Below are 15,482 nucleotides of genomic sequence, written 5' to 3' on the forward strand. Positions count from 1 at the left end.
CATATTTGATGCTGTCCAGAACAAAAGTCTGCGTTTCTGGGCGGAGCAGCGGCTTCCACCATCTGCCTCCAGTCTGTATGTCCAGGCAGAGCCCTCCCGCCTCTCTTGCAGGCGGTTCTGAAGCAGCCTCCAGCCTCCCTTTCAAATCCTCCCTCTGCCCAGCCACACCCTCTCCCTGGCTCAGCTCAGATGCCCAAGAGGAATCACACAGCCAGAGCCTTTCCCAGGCCCCTGCCCCTGCTTCTGTTTGTCAGCTGACTTCCCGGTTCCTTGAGGAGAGAGACTGTCTAACCCATTTGTATTTTAAGACCTCATCAGTGTCTTGAATGCAGGACATCTCAATAGGTTTAGAATGTGTGAGTGACGGGCTACATTTCACTATTTATCCTCCCTTCTCTGTGGCCTTCACTGTCAAATATTAATAACACTCCTTAAATGATGAAGGTGCTTGGAAGTGTCAGGAGGACTCTCCCTGTGGAAAGCTGCCTAGAGCGGCAGGGCCTGGAACGAGTTCTTTTCTTTGGTGGAGATGGGGAAGGAAGACGTCACTATGTAGACCAGCTGGAGTAGGGTCTTCTCAAGTCTTTTAAGTTCTGTGTGTGTGCGTGTGCGCGTGTGTTTCAGCCATTATTCCTCAGAAGCCAATCACTTAGTTCTTTAGACAAGGCTGTCTTTCCAACCTGGGGCTCCCCTGAGTAGGGTACCCCAACAGGGAGGATTCCTGTGTCTGCCTCTCCAATGCTGGGATTTCAAGTATGCACCATGCCTTTTATTTATTTATTTATTTATTTTATTTATTTATTTTTTAGGACAAACTCTGGGAACAAACTTGGGTCCTCACACTTGTGCGGCAAGCATGTGACTGACTGAACCATCACCCCAGCCCCTGCTGAGTGCTAATTTTTTACTTAATAGTTTACGTCACTACACAGTGGTGGTCGTTTTGCCATCTACTCTGTGACCCCTACAAGGCTCCAGGCCCGGGTCTACTAGTGGTCACTGTTGCTCCCCAGAGCCCCCAGAATCAGCCTGGGTGTAAACCAGAGGCTTAGTTAACACTGAACCTGGGCAGAGGTTCAGTTAACACTGCACCTCAGTGTAAAGCAGGCTCAGTTAATGCTGCACCTGGGTGTAATTCAGGTTCAGTTAACACTGCACCTGGGTGTAAAGCAGGCTCAGTTAACACTGCACCGGGTGTAAAGCAGGTTCAGTTAACACTGAATGTTGGTGTAAAGCAGGCTCAGTTAACACTGCACTGGGTGTAAAATAGGCTCAGTTAACACTGCACTGGGTGTAAAGCAGGCTCAGTCAACGCTGCACTGGGCGTAAAGCAGGCTCAGTTAACACTGCACCTAAGTGCAAAGCAGGCTCAGTTAACACTGCACCTGGGTGTAAAGCAGGCTCAGTTAACACTGCACCTGGGCGTAAAGCAGGCTCAGTTAACGCTGAACCTTGATGTAAAGCAGGCTCAGTTAACACTGCACTGGGTGTAAAGCAGGCTCAGTTAACACTGCACTGGGCGTAAAGCAGGCTCAGTTAACGCTGAACCTTGATGTAAAGCAGGCTCAGTTAACACTGCACTGGGTGTAAAGCAGGCTCAGTTAACACTGAACCTTGGTGTAAAGCAGGCTCAGTTAACACTGCACTGGGCGTAAAGCAGGCTCAGTTAACACTGCATCTGGGTGTAAAGCAGGCTCAGTTAACACTGCACTAGGTATAAAGCAGGTTCAGTTAACACTGAACCTTGGTGTAAAGCAGGCTCAGTTAACACTGCACTGGGCGTAAAGCAGGCTCAGTTAACACTGCACTGGGCGTAAAGCAGGCTCAGTTAACGCTGAACCTTGGTGTCAAGCAGGCTCAGTTAACACTGCACTGGGTGTCAAGCAGGCTCGGTTAACACTGCACTAGGTGTCAAGCAGGCTCAGTTAATGCTCATAAACTGGCTGTATGCTCTGGGATAAGGGTCCTCTCTGACACAGACACAAAATCAGGCCTGGGTTGGTGGCGCCTGTGGCAGCTAGGAACGGAATGGCCTCCTGGAGCGGCTTCTGGAGACGATGACAGCCAGCTTCTCTCAGAGAAACCTGAAGGGAAAAAATGGCGCTGCAGGGGTGGGGTGGGGCATGTCTGTAGAAAAGAGCTGCAGGTAGGGGCAGGTCCCTGGAGGGGAGGACTTAGGAAACTTCACACTCAAGCTGATGTGCTGAGCCCTCCCCTCCCCACCCCTGCCATGGGAGCCCCAAGAGTCAGAGAGTCACGCCTTATCCAGGGAACCCATTAGGCTCAGGCCTGTGTTGATGGAAGGGACTCCCTCCCCATTTCCTCTCCTCCAAACGCCCAGAGATGGTATCCAGACCACCCCAGGGTCCCATTCCTCTTCCTAAGCATTTTGTGCTGAACTGAGTTCGGAGCAGAGCTGTGTGTGTGTGTGTGTGTGTGTGTGTGTGTGTGTGTGTGTGTGTGTGTGTTGGGGAGCTGAAGGGGTAGGGCAAAGGTGGAGAGAGTGGGGTGGGATGGGGCATGAAAGAGATGATTCAAAAAAGAGGGAGGCCTGGCCCGTGAGAACTCAGAATCCTGTTCTACAAGGAATGGAGTCACCCTAGATGAGAGCTGAAGCCCTGTCCCTTCCCCTCGTCATCTGAAGTCTGTTCTCTCCCATTCATGACCAAAGTCTCCAGAACACAGCCTCAGCCAAACGCTCCTCCCCTCCTCTGGCTCCCCAGCTGACTGTCTTCTGGGGTGTTCTGTCCTTGGGTGCCATTCCCAGGCCTCTGACTCTGGGGCCTCTGTGCTGGCCTGGGCTAGCCCTCTCTCCTGGCTCTGTGTTTTGAGACTCTCCCTGTCTTTATTTCACGCTTCTTTCATGGCCGACCTCTTGCTCCATAGACAAATCTGGGTCGGATGTGTTTCACCAAGGTCTATCTGTCCACCTGGCAAAGGCGGCTAGGTGTTCTACTGTCTCCAAGGCCAGGTGAGACTTAATCTGCTCTGTCCTGACTTGGTGAGTGGGTAAGGACCTGGGATGTAGGCCTCACCTCAGAACAACCTCTTCCTCCACCACTGAACGCGAATGTGTAAGGCTGTAGCCACTGAGGTATATCTCAGGCTTGGGGGAAAACTTTGAGTATTTGTCTGTTCTTGGGGGGGGGGTGCATGCCACTGCGTGCATATAGAGGTCACAGAACAACCTGTGGCTGTCGGTTCTCTCTTTTGACCATGTGGATCCTGGGGAATCTCAGATCTCGGCAGCAAGTGCCTTTCCCTGCTGAGCTGTGCCAGCCCCATCGGCTCTTTCTGAGATGAGGTAGCCCAAGCTGTCTTCCAGTTCCTTGGTCTCCTGAGTGGTTAGATTACAGGACAGGCACACACCATCATGTCTGGCTCCTTGTCCCTCCCTCCTCTTCTTTTTGAGACAAGGTCTCATATAGTCCAGGCTGGCTTCAGACTTGCTATGTCTCCTGTTTCAGCCCAAAGATGTCAGGTTACAGGTGTGTGCCCCTCTCCCAGCCTACCACAGCTCTCACGTTTGTCTGTTTACTGTGTGTGTGTGTGTGTGTGTGTGTGTGTGCACGTACACATGTGCTGCGGTGTGCATGCAGAGTTCAGAGGCCAACTTTCAGGAGCTGGTTTCCCACCATGTGGGTGCCAGCAATTGAATCCAGGTTTAACTAATAACTTCACCTCCCGACCCCAGTTCTTCTCCACTCCCCTGGCCCCGACAGGACAGCCCTGGCTGTCCTAGAACTCACTCTGTAGGCCAAGCTGGGCTCGAACTCAAAGATCTCCTTGCTTCTGCCTCCTGAGTGCTGGGATTAAAGGCATGTGCCACCACTGCCTGGCTTCTTTTTTTATTCGTGTTTATTTCTTATTTATGTTTTGAGAAAGGGTCATGTATGTCGAGACAGGCCCAAGCTGGCCTGTGAAGTTCCATCCTCCTGCCTCAGTCTCTTTCTGTTCTAAAATGAGCTCTGAGTTCTCTCTGCCCAGCTCAAACTTGACATTAGCAGCTTATAGGAAACCCCTGGAGACTCCCCTCTCCCTTATATCCCCTTCCCCTGGAAGACAACCAGGTTCCGAGAGTTCTTGCTACTCCTGCAAATTCCTTAAATCTCTGTTGCATGTCCATACCTGACATTGCCATGGATGTTTTCAAACATGCTAATAATGGAAGCATTCTGTTTTGTCCCCCACCCCTTAACTTTTTCATTATTTCTCTAACCTTGGCCTTGCGGGTACCTTGCCTGGCCCTTTCCTCTGCTGCCCACTACACTGGAACCTGTAGCACACCTGAGTTCCCCTTTCTTGAACCAACATTTAGCACTACCCAGCTTACTGCCCTCAAGGCTTTGCCTATCTCCGTTATTTCTGGGCCATAGAAGCAACTCCACCCTGACAGACATCTTTGTGACTGTCCTGCAGACTCGTCCCTCAGGGCAGGTAGTGGCCAACTTGGGGCCAATCCAGGTCCCAGGAAAGCAGGGACCCACGTAGGACATGTCCATTCCACCCTGGCACGGCCAGCCCCATGCCTGTCTGGACCCTCTGCGAGGATAATGAACCTTTCTGACCAGGCAGGCACAGGGACAGGCTCTTTCTGAAACTTTTGCTTTTTACATCATTTATTTATTTTACTGTGGGAGGAGGACTCCAGTGTGCCGAATGGAGGAATCAGTCTCCTTCCACCATGTGGTTCTGGGGATTGAACTCGGGTCTTCAGGCTTGGCAGCAAGCGCCCTTTCCCAAGGAGCCATCTCCCTAGCCCTGTTTTCCTAAACTTTTGCTCCTGAGGCCAGGCGAGGGGATCAGGCCCCGAGGGTGGGACTGCTCTGCACCCCGTGGAAGGGGCCTCTGGGTGTGAACCAATCACTGACCGGTGTGTGAGCAAAGCCAGGCTGCCGACTCCCACCTCAGACAAGGCTGCCTTTGTCTGCCTGCCCCGAGGTGCTGCAGAAGGCCGTTAGAGTATTTCCTCAGGGCGGTTCAGCCTTGCTCTGTTGCAAACCCAGGTTTACCTCATTCAGCCTGGAGAAGAACATCAGCTGGGGGCTCAGAAAGCCACTGTCTAAATCCTGCCTCTGAGGCGCTCTCGTTTCTATCAGTTTCTCTGCTGAGCATCACCAAAGAAGCAGTAGGCTCCAAGCGTCCCTCCTTCCTTCCCCAGGGGACAAATTTGGCCCCCACCTCCTCACATTCTATAGCCCAGGCTAGCCTTGAACTCAATGGTGGTCACCCTCCTGAATGCTTAAGGCACGAGCAACCATGTCTTCTGAGCCACCTGCTAGCTGGTTAGACCGTGCCTCAGTTTCCCTGCCTAAGAAATGAGGATACGGTACTTAGTCTAGAGTTGTGGGGAATCAAACACAGAGCTTCTAGAAGCATGCAGGACGTATTAAATCTCATTAAACGCTAGTTTTTTTTTTGTTTTGTTTTTGTTTTTTGAGGGTTGGTTTTGAGACACGGTCTCATGTAGCCCAGACTGACCTATGATATATGAACTAGAACGATCTTGAACTCCTGATCTTCCTGCCTCTCATGGGCTGGGACTACGAGTACAGGCCACGGGTATGTATTACTGTTAGAACTCATCCTTCCTTATGGAGGTCTCTGACTTTGGGTCTCCACATTCTTCCTCCTTCCTTCAGATTTTTTGTGGACTGTAGCTGGTCCGCTTTGTCTGGAGCGCCCTCTGCGGGCTGCGGGTGGCAGGCCCGGGATAGGGTGGCGGTTCTGAAAGGGAAGCCCGCCCTGGGTGTGCAAGGAGCCCTCCCCGCCCAGAGTCCGGCGCAGGAATGCTAAAACCAGGACAAGCCGCTGGCTGGCAGCAGCCAACACCCATCAATAGCGGGAAGACTCGGGCTGGGGAAGCGGCTCGGCAGTTAGGAGTGCTGGCGGCTCCTGCGGAGGGCTGGAATTGGGTTCCCAGCACCCACATGGTGACCCATAACCATCTCGAACTCCATTCCCTGGGGATGCGATGTCCTTTTCTAGCCTCTGCAGGCACTTAACACACATTCAGACAAGTTATTCATAAACATAAAATAACCTCCAACAAAACAGATAACATAGGCGCGGTGGTGGCACACGCCGTCAGTCCCAGCGCTAGGGAGGCAGAGACAGACAAGTGTGAGCGAGTTCTTTTACACAGAGAAACCCTGTCTTGGAAAACCGGGGAAAAAAAAAGGACACTAGGAAGGAGAGACGCTGGACAGCGTGGAGAACTTCCTGATGGAAAAGTGACCGAGAGGCAGGTGGACTGGCATTAAGACTAGTGTTGGCCACGGTGCCACACGTCTGTGACCTTAGCACGGGGAGACTCGTCCGAGTCCAGCCTGGTTTCTAGACTAAGTGCCAGGACAGCCAGGGCTATACAGGAAAACCCTGACTCAAACACAAAAAAGGTAACATGAGTTTCTAAGGTCAGTGGTCCTAGAAACGCCCTATGTTGTAGGACAGTCTTCATCAGCAACGGAGGCTGACCTACTTCTCCACATGACAGGACACTTGCCACCGTCTATGGGAGAACGGCAATGCAAAACCAAAAGCCACTAGGATTTTAGTTAAAGCAAGAGAAATTGGAGTTAGACTGCTGAGAGAACTGTCTTGAGTATTGGGGGTGGGGGAAGGGTGCCATCTTGTCCCTGTTAGGGTTTGGAGTAAGCGGAGTACCACTGGGAATAACTCTCAGAACAGCGCCTATTTTTGCAGGGTTAGGGCAATGGAGTTGGTGCTTGGCAGTCGAGATCCCTGGATTCTCCTGGGGCTCTGGGGGCGGGAAAGAGGAAAGGAGAGCAAAAGTCATGTTAAGGTTTGACTGCAGAAGGTGGTGTCCTGAATAAGTGCACACTGCCTTTGCGGTGGCCAGGGTCAGGTGACCAGCAGGACAAGCAGCGTGTCTGTCTGTCTCCAAGAAGAGCTGTTCCTCTCGATGGTGTGTGTGGGCGGGTGGATGGACAGAGTTCATCTCAGACTGTGTGAGGGAGAGGGGCCACTGAGCTAGGGTTAGAAGCAAGATTGAAGGTTGGCAGGCGAGGTTGGCTGCGGTCTGAGTCTCAGAAACTGAGAAGCAGCGTGTGGCTTGCAGGGCGATTGCATTTGCAGGCCTGGTACTTCTCTTCTGTGCCCCTCCCCCTCGTTCCGGCTGAGCAGCTTCCTGAGCGTTGCGGGCTAACACTAGGAAGGCAGAGGAGGCCCCGGTGAGCAGCGTTCAAAGGGAGGCGTCACCCACAGACAGAACTCACCTTGGGACTAACGGCTGAGCCACTTTTCTCCCGGCCCTTCCCCTCACTCTCCAGGGTCCCGAGTGGATCAGACCATTCTTTTCCCAGTCCAGAACCACCTGACTAGGTCACTGCAGACACAGGTGCACCCCAGGGCCAACAGTAACCGACCTGGAGTCAGGATGCACGTGCCCACTCAGGTGACATGACAGCAGAGGACCCTGGCTAAGAGTGCCGTCAGCAACCAAACCGCACAAGGGTCTGGCGCTCAGGACTCAGGGTTAGGAGAAGCGTGGTTCGCGCAGGGTGCCAGCTGGGAGAGGGACCCAGGATGGCCTGTGCCCTGGACACATTCACAGGCCTGGCTTGTCTGCCACTCCTGTCTTTAGCAAGTCTTCTGGCTCCAAGGGCCCTCCCTTCCCTCGCCTTGGTGACACACACAGGGCCCGGTAAATAGAGGACTTTAATATTTCTGTGCTGGTCAAACGGAACACAGGTGGGGATACACGGGGAAGGCCAGGGCCCCATGCCTCTCAGGAGGGCAGCTTGTGTGGGGTGGTGGGATAGGGGTTGATGGTGGATGTGGGGTTCTCCTGGGAAACGTCCAAGGAGTCTTTCTCAGGGTAGGGGCTGTCGCAGGGTGTTCTGGGCATCCCTGACACCCAGTCCATGGCCTTGGGTTGTGGGTCCCCCATAGGGGGGTCTGTGGAGTCTCAACTTCTCCAGCTCTAGAGTCTGCTAGAATCCACACTCCCAGCACAATGGGGACTTGGTCCTCTGCAGGGGTCTGAAGAGTCCCCAGAGAGCAGCCCAGGGTTGGGGGCAGGATCCTGCCCTCTCCCTTCTCCTTAGGTGGGGGGTAGAGCAGAGGGGAAGTGGGCAGGACCCCTAGACCCTGGGGGAGGGGAAGGAGAGGGTCTTGCCACCAACAGACACTGTAAACTTTGGTTTTAAACAATAACTTAAGTGGAGGGATGGCTTCCAGCCTGGGGCCGGGGTGCAGAGGGGTGGGCAGGGTGCTCAGGAGGCGACAAAGGAAAAAGCCAACAAAAAGATTTGGTTTTTGCTTCCGGCATAAGAAAGGTCTTTGGTCATCCATTTAACTGGGGGGGGGACAGGTGCTGAGGGGGTGAGAGGACCCCAGTGCGGGGAGAGGGGGACCCGCAGGCTGGGGCTGAGGATGGTTCCCGCCTGGCTTTCTCCTGTACTGTGATGCCCGGGCCAGAGGCCGCCTGTGCACACAGCTGTGAAGGTGCCCAGCATGGGGATCCCTCAGTGCTTCCTCAAGTTGGGGTGCCTCAGGAGCACCCGGCAAACAGGCTAGGGTGGAGGCCTGTTTTCATCTGGGTCCTGTCTCAGGTGTGTGTGGGGGAAGGGAAGGGCACAACTTGCCCCACACCAGCAGCTTGAGGGGCTGGGCTGCAGCGGCATTCCCAGTCTGCTTGCCCCATTGAGCAGGGAGCTGGGGCTGGAGAATTACAATCTTCACAGTTGGGAAAGGTCAAGGGGAAGACGAACCAGGAAGGGTCCTCTGGCCAGAAACCTCTGCCACAGCCAGGGCAGGAGATGAAGGTCAGGGATGTCAGGGTGGCTCAGCCCCGCCTGCGGGTCTCCCCTGTGCTGAGGGGCCCTGGAAGGGAGCACTGGTGGGGGAGGAGGGCCCTGCTGCTGGTGGTGGTTGGGATACAGGGAGGGTCTGAGAGGGTCTGGGCCCTCCACGTCCTCTACAGGTCCCGGGCCAAGGGTTCTGTGTCCTCTCAGAGGCAGGGATGTGCCTGCCCCCAGGCGTCTGTCAGTCAGGTGGCTTAGGGAGCTGCTGGCCCAGATCTCCCCCGTCTGAGTCCCCGAAGTGCCTTGAGGTTGGAGGGGGCTGTAGAGTGGGGTGGGTGGGCTAGGGTCCGGACTGGGCGGCAGGGTCTTGGCCTGCCCTGCCTGCCCACTCAGCCCTTAGGACATGTCCTCGCCTGGCAGGTCCTCCTCCAGGTCCCTGTCTTCCGGAGGCCCCACAGTGCTGGGGTTGGGGGCACCCAGGGGAGGCCCCGGCCGCCTGTCTTCCTCTGCCTCAGCAGGCTCCTCTTTTACTTGCACCTGGTGGCTGATGGAAAGGGTTATGTGAGCATGTGGCTGCCAGGTTTCCCCGTCCTCCCACAGGTTCATTCAGAAGCTCAGGATCCTGCCTGCCAGGATCCCATCTGAGATCCCCCTCCCCCAGGCTCTGGGAGATGCAGAAGTGGGAGGACCGATAGGGAAGAAGGAAGAGTACAGAAAGGAGGGGTGGGGAAGGGAAGAGAGAACTGTGGGGAGGAATATGAGGTGAAAGAGATCACTTGTCCATTGCAGAGATGAGGCAGGATGGATGAGCCACCTTCCACATCTGAGGGGCTTGTGTGAGCTCACCTGTACTGAGGAGGGGAGAGGCGAGGGGGGCTGCTGCTCCCGTTGCTGGGCAGTGGCTCCCCAGGGGCACCCATGTCATCCTGGCTGAGGGGCAGAAGGCTGCTGGCTGAGCCAGGGTTCAGCATGCCAGGACTGCTGAGGAGGGGGAAGCTGCTCTCTGCCAGGGCAGCCTAGAGCACACAGGAACGGGCTATCAGTGGCTGGAGACCCTTCCCACTTGCCAGGGCCCTCGTGCGGATGCCACGCTTGTCTATCTGGGCAGTACTCCCCACACACCCCGGGCAGAACCCTTCACCCCACCTCCCAGCTCCCCTGAAAACTGTTCTCACCCAGCAACACCTCCCACTACAACCTGGGGAGAGGACCCTAGAGTGATGGGCTGAGGCACGGGACGCCACTGGCTGTGCTATGTCTGCATGTGCTATGTCCACCCTTTTCAAACCCAGGCTTCAAATCAGAGGTACACACTAATTAGGGCAGGGAGCGGAGGGCTGAGGCCAAGAATGGGGAGTCTTCACCCTCCTCCCCACCTACCCCCAACTGTAGGGGGAGAAGGTAAGGCAAAACCAGGGGCAAGGCAGAGGGGGGCAGGTGGGCTCAGTCACCTGGTAGCTGGCGTTAAGTGCCCCATAACTGAGGCCAGAGATCATGTTCTTCACCAGGGTGGGGCTCCTAGGGGAGAGAAGATGAGCTCAAGTCACTGGTCTACACATGACCGACTGTCCCCCCCATTCTAGGCCCGAAGGAACAGATGTACTTGGCTCCTCCACTGCTCCAGGAGAGGCTGCGGGGTTAGGGACAGGTCCTTTTTATTCTCCCTGCTCTGATCACAGCCCTGCAAGGAGCAGGGACCACAAGCCTTACTTAGCGTTGACTGCTCAAGGGCTGGAAGGTAGGATCAGTACTTCCAGAACTCCCTTTTCACAGGGTGTGACCAGTCTCTCTCTCACATCATCCTCCCACCCCCAGAATCTCAGCCGAGGGGCACGTCTTTAATCCTAGAACTCAGGAGACAGAGGCAGACAGTATTGGCCCAGCCTAGTCTACAGAGTGAATGACAGGAAAGGCAGAGAAAACCAGAAAAATCCTGTCTAAACAAACAAACAAAAACATAAAAAAAGAAAAGAAAAAGAAACAGGTCTCTTTCATAGCCCAGGCTGGTCACTGAAGTGCTGTAGCTGAGGCTGGCCTTGAACTCCTGATCCTCCAGCTTCTGCCTCCGAAGCCTGGGAACAGAGCTGTACCGGCATGCCTATTTTCTGGAGTTTGGCAACAAAGTCTGATCTATAGCTTATACTGCTCCTTTCTGGACGTCCACTTTCTGGAACTCCTGAACTGAACCTGTGCTCAAACCTGTCCCCCTGGAACACCATGCACCAAAAGGGGCCCTTCTGTTCCAGAGGCTCTGGGGACGCCAAGGCTGGGGTTGTCTGCCTCTCACAGAACCTCTCAGAACTCACACCGCGGGGGAGAAGCAGAGGCACCAGGATCCAGGCTGGCATGAGATGATACTGCCAAGTGCAGAGGCGGCTGCAGACACACAGTAGGGCATTTTGCAGTCTACCCTGCACCTGCATCCCTGCAGCTGCACAGCAAGGCTGTGCTTGGTTAGAAGAAACATTGGGTGCTAAAGGTATCTTCTTAGCCTGGGGCTGGAGAGATGGTTCTGAGGTTAAGAGCACTGGCTGTTCTTCCAGGGGTCCTGAGTTCAATTCCCAGCAAACACATGGTGGCTCACAACCACCTATAATGGGATCTGGTGCCCTCTTGTGGCCTGCAGGCACACATGCAGACAGGGCATTCATACATAATAAATAAATAAATCTTAAAAAAGAAAGAGAAAGGGTATCTAAGCCTATTTCAGGCCTCCTCTGGCAGATGTGTATACGAGATGGTAGGTAAGGTTCTGACCTCTGACCTACTGTGTGGTGAAGCAGCTCAAACCTCACGTGATACCTGGTCCTGGACCCAGCTCTGCCACCAACCTGCTGTGTGGCTTCCTGCCAGCCCCTTGCCCTCCCCATTCAACTCTTCCTCTGTGAAATAGGGCGGGGACCAGGGTTCTTCTATGACTGACAGCTGTCACCTCAGCCCACATCCCAGCTCTGGCCATGCCATGACTACTATGGGCGTCATCTCCCTGGCACCCTGTCCCCCCTGAAGTGAGAACAGAAGCTGTCAGCGCCATCTCCGGACTGTCCATCACATCCACAGCTTGCCAAGCACTGGTCTCCCCCACCCTCGACACCCACATTTCCCTTTCAGGGTAGCATTTGGAGCCCAGGTGTCCTTGAGAAGCAGGGGCCGGCCTGACCCAGTTCACCCAGTGGGGGCCCACATACCCCGTCATCTTTGGTGGTCTCCGTTTCTGATATTCGCGCTCATCCACGGTCCACACAGCCCCCTTGACGTTCTCCACACGGACGAAGCATTTATGCAGGCTGAGGTTGTGGCGCACGGCGTTCTAGGGATGCAGTAAACGGGGCTCACCTTCATTCCAGTGAACACACACAGAAAATCCTCCCATGGTCCCGCAAAGGTCCCTCATTTCACGTCCTAGGGAGCAACAACCACGTACCCCACCCAAGGGCGGCAGGAGGGAGGGCTCTCACTGCACCTGCTTCCAGGAGCTCCTACTTCTGCCTCATCTTGGAAAGTGTTGTCTTGGATAGGGTGTGGTGGTACATGGCTTTATGCCTTAACATGGGAGGCAGAGACAAACCTGGTCTATACAGGGAGTTCCAGGCCAGCCAGGACTATATAAGAGGTCCAGGACTACATTAGAGGCCCTGTCTCCAAAGAAAGAAAAGAAAATGCTGCAGCCTGGGAAATGAAATCACTCCTTTTCCTGTCCTCAAAACTGGCAGCTGTCACTCCTGACTTCTGATTTTTTTTAAAATGCGCATTGGTGTTTTGCCTGCATGGATGTCTGTGCGAATATGTTGGATTCCTGGAACAGGAGATACAGAAGGTTATGAGATGCCATGTGGGTGCTGGGAATTGAACCTGGGTCCTCTGGGAGAGCCGCCACTGCTCTTACCTGCTGAGCCATCTCTCTAGTTCCCTAGCTTCTGATTTTAAGACCTGATTTAAGGACCCTGGTGACTCAGAGAAGTTGGGACACTGTACCTCAGGCACACAAGGAACTCTGGACTTGCGACTGACCCATGGTCCTCACAGCCTTTATTGAAGCCCTAAGGAGTCTGAGGCTTTGTGCTGTGGCTCTGAACAGACAGCTTCCTGGGAGCACAGGCATACAGTGGAGCCCAATAAATGCACGTGGAAACCAACTGCTAACTTGAAAAGACAGTCTAAAGTCACAGCTGTGAGGCAACACGACAAGGTTACCACCACCTTCTCCTGACGGGGGAACTTCAGAAATTGAGGTCACCTGGTTGGTAGGACACACGGGCGGGGGGTTGCTGGGCCTAATTCCCTCTGGAAGCCTGGATGAGGGCCCTGATCCCTGTCCCCAGGTCCCCTGGTCCCACCTCCCTAACTCTCTGCTCTCAGTTTTTCTGCCTCTCACCACCAGCCCCAGCCCTGTCCCCATTACCTGTCCCCCATCAGCCTCCTCCATTCGCCCCATTCCTATCTCCTCTTTACATTTCTGAAGGGGGAAGAATGCGGGCAGGGCGGGCAGTGGGTGCCCCTGGAGATCCCCTCTCCCTCTCTCCCATCCAACTCTTGCCTCTTGCAACTGGCCCGATTTCATTACCAATTTTAATTTGCCTCTAATTAAATCCTGTGTATTTTTCCGACTCGCTTGCTAATCCACGAGGGAGGCGGGCGGCTGGAGTGGAATCTCACGGAGCGATAATTACAAAGGGCCTAATCACGCCGGGGCTCCTGCCTCAGAATAAATTTGCCCGCATTACGGGGCTCCGATCCTCCGCTTTGCAAATGAGAATGACCCCAATTTCCGAGGGTGGCCTCGCCGGGGCTTTTTTCCCTCATTTCGAAGCCTGATTCGTGATGAGAGACTAACTCGTTACGCTGAAACATTAACGGCAATTTAAGGGGTCTGGCGGAGGCTGCGTAAACAAAAGGATGGGCCCACAACACAGGCCCTAGGAGGGGATGGACATGGGAGGGCTGGTGGGGACCACTGGCTTGGCAGATGGTGGCTCTGTCCCCAAGAAATGGCAGCTGGCCTGGCCTACACCCACTTCTAAGCCTGGATGCCCTGAGCCTGAAGTAGAAGCCTTATTTATGGATGGGGGCCAGACGGGGTGGGGATGGGACTTAGAAACCCAAATAAAGTAGAGGAAGATGACCTGGAGGAAGTGAAAAGTAGACGGAACAGGAACAGAGGGAAGAAACCACAAGCTTCCCCCAATACATGAATGAAGTTTGGCTGATGAAAAGAATTCTCAAAGACACTGTGGCTCTAAAGCCAACATAGTCTGACCAGATGTGGCTTGGCAGTATGGGGTCCCTGGGTGGTGCAGGTAGCAACACAGGCACCCTGAGGATCTGGACCAGTGTGTGTGAGGGATGAAACAGAGACGGAGGCCAACTGACCAGATGAGTTGTTTTAACATGGTCACTGAGAAACCAAGAAAGCCACCTGACCACCTTCCACATAGAAACTAGGCTCTATATCGTATTAAATTTTAGATGATGTGATTGTATCACTTGTAAAGCCTGCCTTCCGACCTGGCCTGGAGGTTGGAGGCTGGGCCAGGTGGCCCCAGGACGCGTTGTTGGTTCAAAAAGAGCAGGGTTGTGGTTGCCAGGAAGTGACATCACTCATAGCCAATCAGAATGGCTGTCTCTGCCACATAGTATCTCTAAGCTTTGGGAGCTTGGCATGGGAAAGGGAAGATGATGTGAAAGGTCCTTCTAGTAACCTTTTGTATATTACCAAGGTGGAAAAGGCTGGGCAACCGCAGACCGTACACAGGGCTTGGCGGTACACGTGTTGAGAGACCGGCAACACTGTGGGAGAGGATTCGTTTCGCTGCAGTTTTTTCGCTGGCCAGCAGGGGGACCCGAGAGCCAGGATACAATTAAGAGTTCTGAGATAGGGACTCCCTCTCCAGTGTTCAGACTTCACAAAGGGGCCAATACTCCTTCCTCCTTAATTCAGATACCACCTTCCCACCTTGCTGCACAGTGAAAGTCACACAAAGTGTGGGCACGCATACCTCGTCTTGACTAGAGAATGGTTTAGGGTCCCAGACCACATCTGTGTCCCATTTTCCTAGGGTCTCCTAGGAAAATGCTTTTATGGCTGAAAGTGTTAAATTTCTAATTGGATAGATACAATTATCTCCCTGCTACTGGTATACTGGGTAGTTTGTGAATGCCCATGTGTGTCCCGGGAATGGTCCACGGGGCTCATTCCACCCATGTATCTGGGCCATATACCTGCAACCTCCTCCGGGACTTCATACGAGCCTTTAGTTTGGAATCTAGACCCATGAAGTACCTACGGATTCAGCCCAGGACCTGCTACCAAGAATTCACCCTTCTGCTGTCCTGCCTCAGGGGGCTGGGTTCTTTGTACCTTGGAAGTACCTTAGGAAGGGGGTGATTTCTTCTTTTTAAAGTGACAGCACAAGATTGGACAAAGTCACTAAAAGCAAGTCCCTCTGTATGCCTAGCACACACAGGGCTGGGTTCTATGCCCAGCACTGCCTAACAGGGTGTGGTGATGCACACCTGTAATCTTGGCACTCAGGGAGTTGGAGGCAGGGAGATCATCTGAACCCAGGGTTTTAAGACCAGCCTGGGCAATGTGGCAAGTCCCCAACTCACAAAAGGGCCCTTATGAATACTCCACACCTCCTGCTAAGAAGTGTGTGTGTGTGGCTGGGGTGTCTATGGCCCTAATGGGATAGTTCTGCAGGATTGTTGAGGGGA

The 15,482-nt window shown here is 54.0% G+C and overlaps 1 protein-coding gene across 2 annotated transcripts in view; it reads right to left on the reverse strand.

Annotated features, from left to right (window-relative positions):
• Positions 1-7,663: 7,663 nt before the first annotated feature.
• The window catches only part of Foxp4 (forkhead box P4), a 55,474-nt gene continuing 47,655 nt past the window's right edge, over positions 7,664-15,482 (reverse strand). For both annotated transcript variants that reach the window (XM_075980908.1, XM_075980907.1), the window contains exons 14-17: positions 11,957-12,078; positions 10,220-10,286; positions 9,615-9,784; positions 7,664-9,312 (exon numbers count right to left, since the gene is read on the reverse strand). In XM_075980908.1, the coding sequence (XP_075837023.1) occupies positions 9,165-9,312; positions 9,615-9,784; positions 10,220-10,286; positions 11,957-12,078 (507 nt within the window). In that variant the 3' untranslated portion in view covers positions 7,664-9,164. The remainder of the gene's footprint in view (positions 9,313-9,614; positions 9,785-10,219; positions 10,287-11,956; positions 12,079-15,482) is intronic.

Source organism: Microtus pennsylvanicus, chromosome 7 (assembly GCF_037038515.1).
Source record: "Microtus pennsylvanicus isolate mMicPen1 chromosome 7, mMicPen1.hap1, whole genome shotgun sequence".
In the NCBI taxonomy this organism is placed as follows: Eukaryota; Metazoa; Chordata; class Mammalia; order Rodentia; family Cricetidae; genus Microtus; species Microtus pennsylvanicus.